At 38.5% G+C, this 14480-nt stretch overlaps 1 protein-coding gene across 1 annotated transcript in view; it reads right to left on the reverse strand.

The window, feature by feature from the left end:
- Positions 1–14480, reverse strand: part of HOMER1 (homer scaffold protein 1) — a 132172-nt gene that overhangs the window by 81927 nt on the left and 35765 nt on the right. The window contains exon 2 of the mRNA XM_043470750.1: positions 3292–3448. Coding sequence (XP_043326685.1) covers positions 3292–3448 — 157 coding nt within the window. The remainder of the gene's footprint in view (positions 1–3291; positions 3449–14480) is intronic.

A 14480-nucleotide genomic window follows, 5' to 3' on the forward strand; every position in this document is an offset into this window, starting at 1 on the left:
TCTGTCACTGTTTCCATTGCTTCCCCATCTATCTGCCATGAAGTAATGGGACCAGATGCCATGATCTTAGTTTTCTGAATGTTGAGTTTTAAGTCAACTTTTTCACTCTCCTCTTTCACTTTCATCAAGAGGCTCTTCAGTTCTTCTTTGCTTTCTGCCATAAGGGTGGTGTCATCTGCATATCTGAGGTTATTGATATTTCTCCCAGCAATCTTGATTCCAGCTTGTGCTTCATCCAGCCTGGCATCTCACATGATGTACTCTGCATATAAGTTAAATAAGCAGGGTGACAGTATACAACCTTGATGTACTCCTTTCCTGATTTGCAACCAGTCTGTTGTTCCATGTCCAGTTCTAACTGTTGCTTCCTGACCTGCATACAGATTTCTCGGGAGGCAGGTCAGGTGGTCTGGTATTCCCATCTCTTGAATAATTTTCCACAGTGTGTTGTGATCCACACAGTCAAAGCCTTTGGCATAGTCAATAAAGCAGAAGTAGATGTTTTTCTGGAACTCTCTTGCTTTTTGAATGATCCAATGGATGTTGGCAATTTGATCTCTGGTTCCTCTGCCTTTTCTAAATCCAGCTTGAACATCTGGAAATTCACAGTTCACATACTGTTGAAGCCTGGTTTGGAGAATTTTGAGCATTACTTTACTAGCGTGTGAGATGAGTGCAATTGTGCAGTAGTTTGAGCATTCTTTGGCATTGCCTTTCTTTGGGATTGGAATGAAAGCTGACCTTTTCCAGTCCTGTGGCCACTGCTGAGTTTTCCAAATTTGCTGGCATCTTGAGTGCAGCACTTTCACAGCATCATCTTTTAGGATTTGAAACAGCTCAACTGGAATTCCATCTCCTCCACAAAGTGTTTGTAGTGATGCTTCCTAAGGCCCACTTGGTTTCACATTCCAGGATGTCTGGCTCTAGGTGAGTGATCACACCATCATGATTATCTGGGTCGTGAAGATCTTTTTTGTATAGTTCTTCTGTGTCTTCTTGCCACCTCTTCTTAATATCTTCTGCTTCTGTTAGGTCCATACCATTTCTGTCCTTTATTGTGCCCATCTTTGCATGAAATGTTCCCCTGGTATCTGTAATTTTCTTGAAGAGATCTCTAGTCTTTCTCATTCTATTGTTTTGTTAATAGCATCAGTTTAAAAAATAACAAGATAACAGAAAATGTGATAGAAAACATAACATAGCAGGTAAATTTTGTTTAATGAAACAAACCAAAAAAAAAACTTTTTCACTGAGTTATATAAGAGCCTCATAATTACAAGCTGCAAAGTACATTCAAAAATGGAAATGACAAGCAATAGTTCATACTGCTTCAGAAAGAAAAACACATGAGTATTATTTAATCACAATGGACTTGGGCCTACTTTACTTTTATATACCATTTAACTGCCCTCTCTAATAACCACATCTCATCTGTTGTTTGGGCCAAGAGACAAATACGAGTTACACAGAACTGAAGGTTCAAGTCGGGAAAAAGAGATGCAGTAACATTCCAGGGTCTGAGATTATAATAATTAATATCTATTAATTTCACTAAACAGTTACAAAATGTTGCAAAATTATTCATTAAAGCAAACTTCACAGAAATTAATTGGTGCTACTTCCCAAGTCCTATAAAACCTGAGTAAAAATGAAAAGAGGATCAATTATTCAAACAAATACATGTTAGTTACTTACGTACAAGACAAAGTGCAAACAGCCCCTGAGGTCTTATCACCCAGTTAAGGAGATAAGGGATGAGCCCACAGAAAAAGCAGACTGAAAAGCATTGAATTAAATTATCTTTTATTCCCTCAAACCATTACACAATATGTAATTAAAAGCCTAATAATACTAATAGAAACAACAGCAGTGTTTGTATAGTGATTACTGTATATACGTTAAGTGTCTCTGACTAAGTTAATTCATTTAAACGTCACAATAATCCTGTGGTGTAATGATGTGGTTTTTTGTATTAATTCTTCTCTTACAGAAGAGAAAACTGAGACACGAAGACACTAAATACCTTGTTCTAGGTCACAGGGTTAGGGAGTATTAACGTAAATATTCAAACCAGATGCTCCTGCTCCAGATTCTGTGGTCTTAACTCTGCACTGCACTGCAAAAAGTTCCTAGGAATGGAAAGGTCTTATGACATCAGGAAAGCTTGAAGGAGAAGAGACTCATGGCATTAAGAAAGCTTGAAAGAGAAGGATGGAGGCCTCATCTTTTTACACACTATATCCAGGAATTCATGTCTGGTATTTATCTACATGTATTATTCAAAATTCACTGAGGAAAAAAATGGAATTTCTTCCTTTTTGAAGGGTATACTATCCATCAGGCACTGAGCTAACCAAGTGCTTTGCAGATACTAACTCAATCCTTACAACCACTACTGAGGTGAAAACAAGGAAACTCAGAGAAGTTAACACACAATTTGCCCCAAATCAAAAACTTAGTAGATGGTAGATTTTAGATATAAACCCAGGCAGTCCATGCTCTTAGACATTTTACTATCTGCCTCTGCTAAAAAGTAAAAAGAGGTCTTGTCCATACATTTCTCTTCTAAATAATGGATGTTGACTTTATTGTTGAATACTGAATTTAATATAGAAAGACTTCCTATGATTGAGGAATTTTGAACTGCCTTTGGACTATAGCAGTATATCTAAAAAGAAGTCCAGTTCCTCATTAGGTTACATGCTCAAGAGTAGAAACTGTGTCTATGCCAAGCACTTAGCATAGTGCCCAACAGAACAGATATGCAATGAGTACTTATCAAATCAACTGAAATCAGATTTGTAGAATATTTCAGCATGTAACTCAACAGATGCCTCCATGCATGAGTGCTCAGTTGTGTCTGACTCTTTGTGACCCTATGGACTGTAGCCCACCAGGCTCCTCTGTCTAGGGGATTCCCCAGCAAGAATACTAGACAGGGTTGCCATTTCCTCCTCCAGGGGACCTTCCTGACCAGGGAGGGAACAAACCCATGTCGCCTGTGTCTCTTGCACTGTGGGTGGATTCTTTACCACTGAGCCATGGGAGAAGCCCTCAACTCAATATATATATATATATATAAGGTGGTTAATCGAAGCAATTTAGGAGATGAAAAAGTTGCTACCCTAAAATTGATCGATTTTGCTTTTTAAAAGGTAGGTTTTTAAAACTGAAAAGAAAATGTTTCATTTTACTGCAGATAAAAATCTTCTGAATAAAACTAAAGTGAATACTGTGAAACAGTGACTATAAAGCAGAACAGCAAGGTTATTTACAGTAAGCGGAACTCACCTTTGCGCCGTCTAAGCTGATTATCCTATACACGTTTCTTGTGCTGTCATAGAAATAAGACACAGTAACTGCATGCTTACTGGTGGGCACCCAGTTCTTCTTTGTGTTTGGGTCGATCTGGAAGACATGAGCTCGGGTGCTGAAGATGGGCTGTTCCCTGTGGGGGAGAAAACAGAAGGCTGAAAGCCGCCGCCCCGATTCCCCCGGACAAGAGAACACGAAAACTGCGAGGGTCACTCCTCTTAACCGAAAACTCCCACGGCCTTGAACATATAAGAAACTTTCTTCTAGAGTCGAACACTCTGGAGGTGTGCAACCGTACGCTTCTTTGGAACAATTAGTCAATCCTTACTATTTGAAGATTCTGTATCCAAGATTTTGCCTGCTCCATAGAGGGCATCTGTAACCACAAAATCCATACTTGTGGTACTTTCTTGGTCTTTCCCAGGGACCTCACATGCCCCACCTGAGGCTGATCAAGGCAATACTCAGCCTTCTTGTTTCAGCTCTCACACTATAAACAACTGTCCTTTCTGCAACCTATTTAGCACCATGGAGTTTGCATTTTTGTGCCTTCCGCTGGTACTTGCACTGTTTCAAATGGCCCCCAAGCACAGTGCCCAGTGCTGTCTGTTCTTAGGTATAAGCAGATTGTGATGTGCCTCATGGAGAGAAAATGTTATATAAGCTTTGTTCAGGCATGAGTGCTTTTGGCCACGAGCTAATGGTAATGAATCAATAATATATATTAAATAGGGTGTCTTTAAATAGAAACATAATCAAACAAGGCTATTGATTGGCTGATGAAAATGTGACCTGAGGCTCACAGGAACCTAATCCTGTGTCTCCCTCAGGACAACGGTTCAATATCACTAATTCAGTGTTTGTGGTGCCTTTGTAGAACAAAACCACTACAAATAAAACTGACGATGTGCTATTAAAATACAAGTATCTTATACGTGGCTGTCACTAAGCTAAAAGTTTTTACCCACTTAAAATTACAAAATTCTGGGGAGGAATTTATGGGAAAGTTTACACTCAATATAATCTCTACTACACTGAAACATACAAGGAAAACAAAGTAATCCATCTTCACAGTATATTTTACCTAGATCAAGTAAGGCCTTAAATAGAGGTTTTTATAATTATCATTTCAAGAACCAAAACTATTCAAAAATATATATTCAAAATATGATCACTACAGATTTCTTTTACAGTCTGAAAAACAAGCCTAAAAAAAATCTGCATATAATAGAACCATTACAAAGCAAAATTTTCCAAGTTCTCAGTAAAAATTCTCTGGTAACAAGCACTGACCAAAATTTTGGGGGAGTCTAATTGTTTCTTTCACTGACATAACCCTTTTCTTTCCTAAAGCAGCTTAAGGTCCTAAGGAGAATCTTAACTGGTACTATGTAAAGTTAAAATTAAGTACGTTTAAGTTTTTTCATTTTAAAGAATTAAAAGAAAAACTTTCCAATATTAAATTTAAAGACGTGAAAGGAGAGTACGGAAAACAGTGAAATTAGAAAACAGGCAAGGCAAATTTTGGTCTTTGGCAAAATGACTCTTCGGATTAGTAATAATGGGCTGGGTGTTACATATGCCTCCTTTGATTTACTTTAGCCCTTAGAGAGCTGTTATGAAAGGGAGGTACCTTTCCTGTATATAACCAGGCTCTTCCCGGTTTTATTTCTGGAAACCTTCATAACAACTGTTCTTATGAAAGAATCACTTCTGAAAGGAAGTGAGTGATACATTTTATGCCTCTCCCTAAAAAATGAAGCAGGAAGTCATCACTTTGGCTTAACTGCCATTATACACAGGTTCATTCAAGAAATAATTATGAATGATCTGGCAACGCACTATGCCAGTTGAAGTCTTTCAAACTAGGAATAGGTCTTACTCACTCCCTTTCCCATCCTCAAAATCTCTGACTTTCATAGTGAGGCTGGTGCAACATTTGGGTTGTCGTCCAGAAGTCCTACAACCTCTGATTTTCTCATCTTGTAATTAAAGTTTAGAGAGTGCTACTAGTTTTGATTCATATGGAAATTCATTCCCACAAAATTCTATTTATTAAGACACATAAAGAAAGGAAATAGGCCACTTATTCTTATTGACTTGATAATTCTTTTTTTCATTTGACAGGTGGTAAATTTCTAGATAGTGTAGGCTGATAGAAGCATGTTTTCTGGTACATATATTTTCCAAAAAAATAAAACTGTTAAGACAATGATATTGCTTTTGCAAGCCTTATATGACTAATCATCAAATCCTTATTCAATGGAAACACAATGCTTTGAGTCCAATAAATACTTTCACACTATATTAATTCACACAGTGTAATTAATCTGCACAATTATTCCACTCAATTTAATCCCATTCCGAATAAAAGTCTTTAGGGTAAACTAGCTATTTTTACAAGCAAATGACATCTGACATCAACTAAACACACTGTTCTCTTCAATTCTTTTCTGATTTCTTAAAGAAAGTTATAATTCAAGATTTCTGTGGTCAAAAGCCTAGCCATCATCATGTGGATGACAAAGGCTAGGAAAATAAGTTTACAGCTGATAAACAGTGAAGAGAATTTCAAGTAGTAATGAGGGTGATACCACATCTATCAGGGCATACAAATAGGTGATACACACTTTTACTGAATATCTACTACATGCATAAAACAGAGAGAGAGAGAGATGGTCTTTGCCTTTAACAAGTTCAACCTGGTGTGGGAAGACAGACATGTTAAACAAATAAAATACTCTTCAGCATGATTAAGACTCTGAAAGTGTAAATGGGTAAGGGCTACTATGGAGAAGCTGATGCCTAAGAAGAGCCTGAAACCGTGGCACAGAATCTCAGCACGTGTAGCATGAACCTCAGTGACCGTGAGTAACTCTGAAGAATGAGGCTAGAGATAGAGAAGTCAGTTCATGAGGATACCTGCTGGGAACTACTGAGACATGTAAATAGGGAACAGCTTTGCATTTTAGAACAGTAAATTCAGTAGCACTGAAGACGGTGGGTTGGCAGAAGCAGAAGATATTAAGAAGAGGTGGCAAGAATACACAGAAGAACTGTACAAAAAAGATCTTCACGACCCAGATAATCATGATGGTGTGATCACTCACCTAGAGCCAGACATCCTGGAACGCGAAGTCAAGTGGGCCTTAGGAAGCATCACTATGCACAAAGCTAGTGGAGGTGATGGAATTCCAGTTGAGCTATTTCAAATCCTGCAAGATGATGCTGTGAAAGTGCTGCACTCAAGATGCCAGCAAATTTGGAAAACTCAGCAGTGGCCACAGGGCTGGAAATGGTCAGCTTTCATTCCAATCCCAAAGAAAGGCAACGCCAAAGGATGCTCAAACTACAGCACAATTGCACTCATCTCACACGCTAGTAAAGTAATGCTCAAAATTCTCCAAACCAGGCTTCAACAGTATGTGAACTGTGAATTTCCAGATGTTCAAGCTGGATTTAGAAAAGGCAGAGGAACCAGAGATCAAATTGCCAACATCTGTTGGATCATCCAAAAAGCAAGAGGGTTCCAGAAAAACATCTACTTCTGCTTTATTGACTATGCCAAAGGCTTTGACTGTGTGGATCACAACAAACTGTGGAAAATTCTTCAAGAGATGGGAATACCAGACCACCTGACCTGCCTCCCGAGAAATCTGTATGCAGGTCAGGAAGCAACAGTTAGAACTGGACATGGAACAACAGACTGGTTGCAAATCGGGAAAGGAGTACATCAAGGTTGTATACTGTCACCCTGCTTATTTAACTTATATGCAGAGTACATCATGTGAGATGCCAGGCTGGATGAAGCACAAGCTGGAATCAAGATTGCTGGGAGAAATATCAACAACCTCAGATATGCAGAAGACACCACCCTTATGGCAGAAAGCAAAGCAGAACTGAAGAGCCTCTTGATGAAAAAGGAGAGTGAAAAAGTTGACTTAAAACTCAACATTCAGAAAACTAAGATCATGGCATCTGGTCCCATCACTTCAGGGCAAATAGATGGGGAAGCAATGGAAACAGTGACAGACTTTATTTGGGGTGGGGGTGGGGGAGCAAAATCACTGCAGATGGTGACTGCAGCCATGAAATTAAAAGACACTTGCTCCTTGGACAAAAAGCTATGACCAACCTGGTCAGCTTATTAAAAAGCAGAGACATTATGTTGCTAACCAAGGTCTGTCCAGTCAAAGCTGTGGTTTTTCCAGTAGTCATGTATGGATGTGAGACTTGGACTATAAAGAAAGCTGATCACCGAAGAACTGATGCTTTTGAACTGTGGTGTTGGAGAAGACTCTTGAGAGCCCCTCAGACTGCAAGGAGATCCAACCAGTCCATCCTAAAGGAAATCAGTCCTGAATATTCATTGGAAGGACTGATGCTGAAGCTGAAGCTCCAATACTTTGGCCACCTGATGTGAAGAAGTGACTCATTTGAAAAGACCCTGATGTTGGGAAAGATTGAAGGCGAGAGAATGGGACGACAGAGGATAAGAGCATTGGATGACATCACCGACTCAATGGACATGAGTCTGAGTAATCTCTGGGAGTTGGTGATGAACAGGGAGGCCTGGAATGCTGCAGTCCATGGGTTCGCAAAGAGTCAGACACGACTGAGCGACTGAACTGAACTAAACATTGGACATAGGGATGCTAGTCAGAACCTTAAAAAGGATCCCAAGTATTAAAATAAAAATAAAAAGGATAGGAGGTTAGGGAGTGGAATGAAGACATGAAAAGGGATTAAAGGTAAATTAAGAAAGTAGACACACCATGATTAAGTAACAGTTTGGATGTAGGGCAGTGGTTCATCAAACTGAGGTGAGCTGTCTCCCAGGGGACATTTCTCAAAGTCTGGAGTCATTTTGGACAGTCACAGCTGAGGAAGACTGCTACTGGCTTCTCATGGGAAGAAGCCAGGGATGTTGCTAAATATTTATAGTGCACAGGACAGCCTCCTACAACAAAAAACTATCCAGCCAAAAAAGTCAACAAAGCCAAGGTGAAGAAATTGACTACTGGGTTTCTGGTCTGGGTAACTGAAACGAAGACAGTGCCGCTTGGCAGGATGGTAAACAGAAAATAAAAGTCAGGAACTGGGGGCTGGTTGTGAGGGAAAGATGAGCTCTCAGATTTGACCAAGTTCAAAAGCTTAGAGAGTGTGCATGTAAAACTATCAGGAAGGGAACTTAAAATGTTACTTCGGGGCTCAACAGAGAAACCCAGGCGGGAGTGAAAAGGTTTGAGAATCATTAAGAGAGATTATCACTTGTCTATTTAAGATACATATCAATGTCATGCGTGTGGATAAACTTCATTTCAGAGAAAAGCTGCAGAAAGCAGTAGAGAAGCCATACCTGAAATTTCAAAGCTCTTATCTCTTAAAGGATCTGAAAAGCACTCGACACAGATTATCCCAAGTGCTCAAGTGGTAATACTTTTTCAAACAAACTGGATGGCGCTCGTAAATAAAGGTTAGACACACTACTTCCTTAATAACAATTCACACAAAACCAACTGCATCAAAGACCAGCGTTTTCCAAAGCATGGTCTATGGAACGAAAGTCCTAGAACTGAGTGTTCCATGTTTAAATAAGTACTGCAAACATCGTATGTGTCCCACTCTGAAACATTTATAAAGCATGTTAATAAAAAGTTCTGAGAAGTCCTGCAGTAAAGAAATCCATTTAACCCTGAATAACCCAGCATGCAGCAAAATGATCTAACCCTGGAATTCTTCATGGAACACAGTAACATCTCATAGGACTTAGATTTATAACTACAATATGAGAATGGAAAGATAAATTTTGGGGTAAATACATCTCACTGAAAGCCAATTTATATATTCTACCATCTTTACTGACATTACTGTTACCAGAATATAGAGCATAATACAAAATCGAGGCCTTTAGTCCTTACTACAGTATGATTTCTTAAATAGATATAACACCACAGAGTAACTCTCCTAAGAAATTAAACATTAATCTAAAAATCAATTTTAAAAGCCAATAGATTTTGGCAGGGAATGCTTTAAATGAGCTTAGAGAAACAAAACACACACACACACATTTTAATCTTAGCGAATCATCTACTGTGTAATTTCTTCCATCAATAGTTCACGATGTTAAAAGAGGTTACTTGAGTATTTTCCAGAAGGTTCATGAAATAATTCTAAACGCTGGTATAAGAAGAATTCTGGAGATCCTGGGCTTCCCTGATGGCTCAGTGGTATAGAATCCGCCTGCCAACGCAGGAGACATGAGTTTGCTACCTGGTTGGGGAGAATCCCACCGGCGGTGGAGCAACGAATCCATGCACCACAACTATTGCGCCTGTGCTCGAGAGTCCGGGAGCTGCAACCATTGAGCTCGTGTGCTGCAGCTCCTGAAGCCCGTGGGCCTAGAGCCTGTGTTCTGCAACCGGAGAACCCAAGGCAATGAGAAGCCCTCACACTGCAACCCAGAGTAGTCCTTGCTCGCCACAACTGGATAAAAGCTCATGGAGCAAAGACGACCCAGCACAGCCAAAAATAGATGAATAAAATGCTTAAAAAAAGAATTCTCAATGTCGTCATCATGGGCTAAAACTCTGTAAGTACTACATACAGTAATGAACGCTACCATTTGGTATGGATGTAGAAAAGTAGAGGAATGTAAAGACTAGATGGCCCTGAGGAAAATGTAGTAAAATCAGAATTTTGTTTCAGAAATAAAGTTTATTTAAACTCATAAAATTTGACATAAAGAATTATGGCATTTAACTTTCAGGCATCTATCTGTATGATAAGAAAGGAAGATCATGACAAACTGAAGCAAAACAAAAAAACTATTCGCCAAGAGAAATAAAAGCTCTAGATCTAGGAGTAAAACAAAAAACTAACATTTGTCATTTGGATAGCTTTGGTTAAAAAGAAAAATCAATGATGATGTTTTTTAAAAAAATTACTACTGAAGTTTATACTATTGCAAATATTAAGGGATTGCCCAATGGACTTTTGTTCTAAGGAAGTGTAAAAGTATGGGTCCAATAAATACAAACCAGCTCAAGGGAAGAAAGAGTAATTATACATTTTTTAGTCTTTTTTTAATACCTAGCTTACAAATATCCTTTTCAGAAATGTAAGTACAATTAGATATTGTAGCAAAGTGGATATAAACAAAGTTATGATTTCAAACAATTCCCAGACTTTCTACTTAATTTTCCAAAAGAAAGCAGCCTGGCAGAGATATAGCAAACGAGGTAGATGATACCTTCCATGAAGTTTGACGTTGTTACAGACACTGCTAACTATCCACCAACTATTCCTCCTGGCTTCTTCCTAGCGCATGTCAGATGGTGCTCCCTACCCTCCTCCACATGTCTGTGAGCTTCACTAAGATCATCAATGCAATTCCATCCTCCTTGCCAGAAGTCTGCTTAGGAATGAACCTCTGAGGTAGTTCTGCCTAATGAGACAATCAGGGAAAGTTTGCTGTAAGCTTCTGGGTACACCCACAAAAAGATACACACATAAGAAGGGGTGTTCTCTGGAATAATATTGCGTTTGCAGTGACACCCAGACTTGACGAGTCATTTTAGGACCTTGAGGGCAGCTAGTGCTGGGCTAAGTCGCTCAGTCGTGTCTGACTCTTTGTGACCCCATGGGCTCTAGCCCGCCAGGCTCCTCTGTCCATGGGATTCTCCAGGCAAGAGTACTGGAGGGGGTTGCCATGCCCTCCTCCAGGGGATCTTCCAGACCCAGGGATCAGACCCATGCCTCTTGTGTTTCCTGCACTGGCAGGCGGGTTCTTCACCATGAGTGCCACCCGGGAAGCCTGAGGGCAGTTAACCTGAGAAGAAAGCCAACACTGTGAATCGGAGTAGATGGAAAAACCAAGAAGCTGGTTCCTTGATTATGTCATTGACTCAATGAATCAGCCTCCAGGCTTTTTATGTGATAAAACAAGCTTCCTAGTTATTCCAGGCAATTGTCATTTAAAAAATTACACAAATGATAATTGAAGAAAGAGGTTTACATATAATAAACTCTGAAACAACATGTTCCCCCATAAAATGTGACTGGTGGTCTTCCAGGTCTCCTGGCTGGCTAGCTACACACTGGTCATTCATTAACTTTGCAACACAGACCCACAGTACACACAATTACACTTTTAGGGCCCCATTTAATACTGTAGAGGTAATCAATGGAAAAATTTATAGGACTGACTGAGATGGGTAGAAGTAATATGGAAATCATAAAAGTTCATTATCAATTGACTTTCTGCTATAAGGATTCAGTATCCAAATCTTTTAATCAAGAAATGGCAAAAAAAAAAAAAAAAAAAGAAATGGCAGTGTAACAGCATATTAGAGATAGGTAGGCAACTACCAAGAGAAATAAAAATCAGAATTTGTAAAAAGCAATTGCCCGTGGGGATGGGGCTAGATGAAGAAGAGATGAGGAAGGAAACTAGTACTCACCTTTACAAACTTTTAACTTTTAAAACTTGCAGCGAACTGGACTAAAAGACCTTCTTAAGTGGCACAGTGAAGGAAGCTACACTTACATCTCAGTTAACACTAAGAAAGGAATGCTTTAGAGATCACTACTGAAGACTGCCAAAGAATCACAGAATAAGTGACAATTTTTAGCTTGGAACTCAACTAACAGTACATGTATGAAAGCATTCTTATTATTCATAAAAACAAATAAAGGAAAAGTAGGAGAGGAGCAGAAATCCAGGTGCCTGACTATGGGTCTGAAGTGTTGCAGGAATGTCCACTTCCCTCCTTTATTGAAAGTAAATACACCGGAAGTAAGACAAAGAACATTCTATCTTTAGCTTGGTTTTTGGAATTTGAAATGGAAGGAAAAGCTGTACAATACTTGCTAAAGCCAAAAGGATATGGGCAAGGAGTGGTTGAACACTAATGACTATTTAAATTCAAATGTAATGCCTGAAGAATTTCGTTTCAGCACAGTATGTCTTCAGACAAGCTGGAGCTTAAGCACTGGAATTTCCTCAGAAGCACTGTCCTATACTAGTAATAATATAAGTTGTAATTCCACTGGGTTATCAGGTAATTGGTTTAAATCCTCCCCAACCCCACCACCCAGTACTACTCCGCACAACACAATGCCTCTAAGAGAAATCTTACTGACTAAAAGAGCTATGTTGACGCTGCTCAAAGATTATGACTGCATATTACCAACTATGTGTTTGTATTACCATGTTATGTAACAGGTGACTACTTACCCATTTTTAATTTTCTTTAAAAAACGAACACCACAGGCTTATTCTGAGGTAAAGCAAAGGTTATTCTACTAACGGCTACCCGCACACAGTTGTACCACAACAGCGCCATCTAGTGATGCACCCAAATCAAGGCCGGTGTGTTTTTGTTTTGTTTTTGTGTTAGGGCTTCCCTGGTGGCTCAGACGGTAAAGCTAAAGGGTCTGCCTGCAACGAGGAAGACCTGGGTTCGATCCCTGGGTCGGGAAGATCCCTGGAGAAGGAGATGGCAACCCACTCCAGTGTTCTTGCCTGGAGAATCCCATGGAGGGAGGAGCCTGGTACGCTACCGTCCATGGGGTAGCCGGACAGGATGGAGTGATTTCACATTCACATGTTTTTTTTTTTAAACTTCCAAGTTTGCTACACAGCAAATACAAAATTGTAAAGGACACTGCTATAACATAAGTATACTGACTTAAAATGTGACACCGATGACTACAAAATGTCTTTTCTGGAAGAATTTTTTTTTTTAAGTGCATGATCTGAATTCCTTGGGCTTTGAACTGGTTAAGTACACATTCAAATAAAAGATTTTTAAAGAAAATAACTGTTATAAAAATTGCACATCAGAAATACTTTCATGACATCAAGTATTTGATTTAATTAGCATATCTAAAGAAACTATATCTGAACTATATCTAAAGAAACTATAATCAAACTAAAATTTTCAATTAAATTTAAGATTACTAAATTATAAAATTATACTTCAACAGTAACAATATTGTTTTATACTCATACACCAGCCCTCATTTTAAGAGGTTTTGTTTTTCTTAAAATTAATCTCAGCCCTTTCATAAGCCACAGTACTAATTATTAAGAGGTTATAGTACTTATTTTCCCTGGGCACTTCAATCAGTAGCTACATTTAAAAGATCAAAAGTATATGCTCAAATTCATAGGAAAGAGCAAATAAACCTACTCAATGTATATATTTAAGCAACAGCTTCATTACTCAAAGAACCTTGCTATTTATTAAATAACTTCCAACTGACATCATCTCTGTCCCACTTGCCCATTTAAAATCCTATTCATTTCAGATAAAATACTTGGTATTTTAAAATATATGGCAACTCAATTACATTTAAAAGTAGCACTGTACTTTCAATTACACTAGACTTTAAACATTCTTCTTTCCCCAGATGATTTCCACTGAATAATGCTATATTCTGAGAACTCACAGTATACACTAGGGAAATCTAAGGAAATAGCCTCTTGTTAATGAGAATTTAATTCTTGTTAATACATGTGGCATATTCCTAAAAACTCAAAATAAGTATTTTTCTAGTAGACATTCAAATTTCATTTTTATATTTTTGTACCAAATTGTTTCTGACATACTTCAAAATGGAGGACTAAGTTAAGAGAGTAGCAAATGTTTATTAGTCAAACTTTTAACTTGGAGTCATTAAAAATTTTTCCTGGCTTATCATAAAAAATGATTTTAACATATAAAACATATTTAATGTTAAACTACAGGTTCAAAGAAACAACACAGTTGTCTTCTCAAATACGTTACACTCCTCGGTGCTTTCCAGATAGTAAATGTCACCAGTCCATTCCCACTCTATTTCTCTCTGCAGTTCTCATTCCAACAGCCCTTAGGCTTGGAAGTGACTCTCACTTTCATCTGATCAAGTTTCCTCTAGTCACAGCTAATAATTAGATTTATCTCCTTTCTGAGTGGTCCTCAAGTAGTTCAGCTACAAATCTACCAATGAACAGCATCTGGTACTGTATGCGTGGGAGCCACCAGTTCCCAGTCTCTCAGGATATTCTAGCTTTGTATTATTTTATTTTTCAATTGAAAAAGGCTGTATTAAATATAACTAAAAGTGATTTATGTTTCCAATCTTTGTCAGCTTTTCAGGTAACAAAAATTATAGGCAAA

This window comes from Cervus canadensis, chromosome 6 (genome assembly GCF_019320065.1).
Source record: "Cervus canadensis isolate Bull #8, Minnesota chromosome 6, ASM1932006v1, whole genome shotgun sequence".
Taxonomy (NCBI): domain Eukaryota; kingdom Metazoa; phylum Chordata; class Mammalia; order Artiodactyla; family Cervidae; genus Cervus; species Cervus canadensis.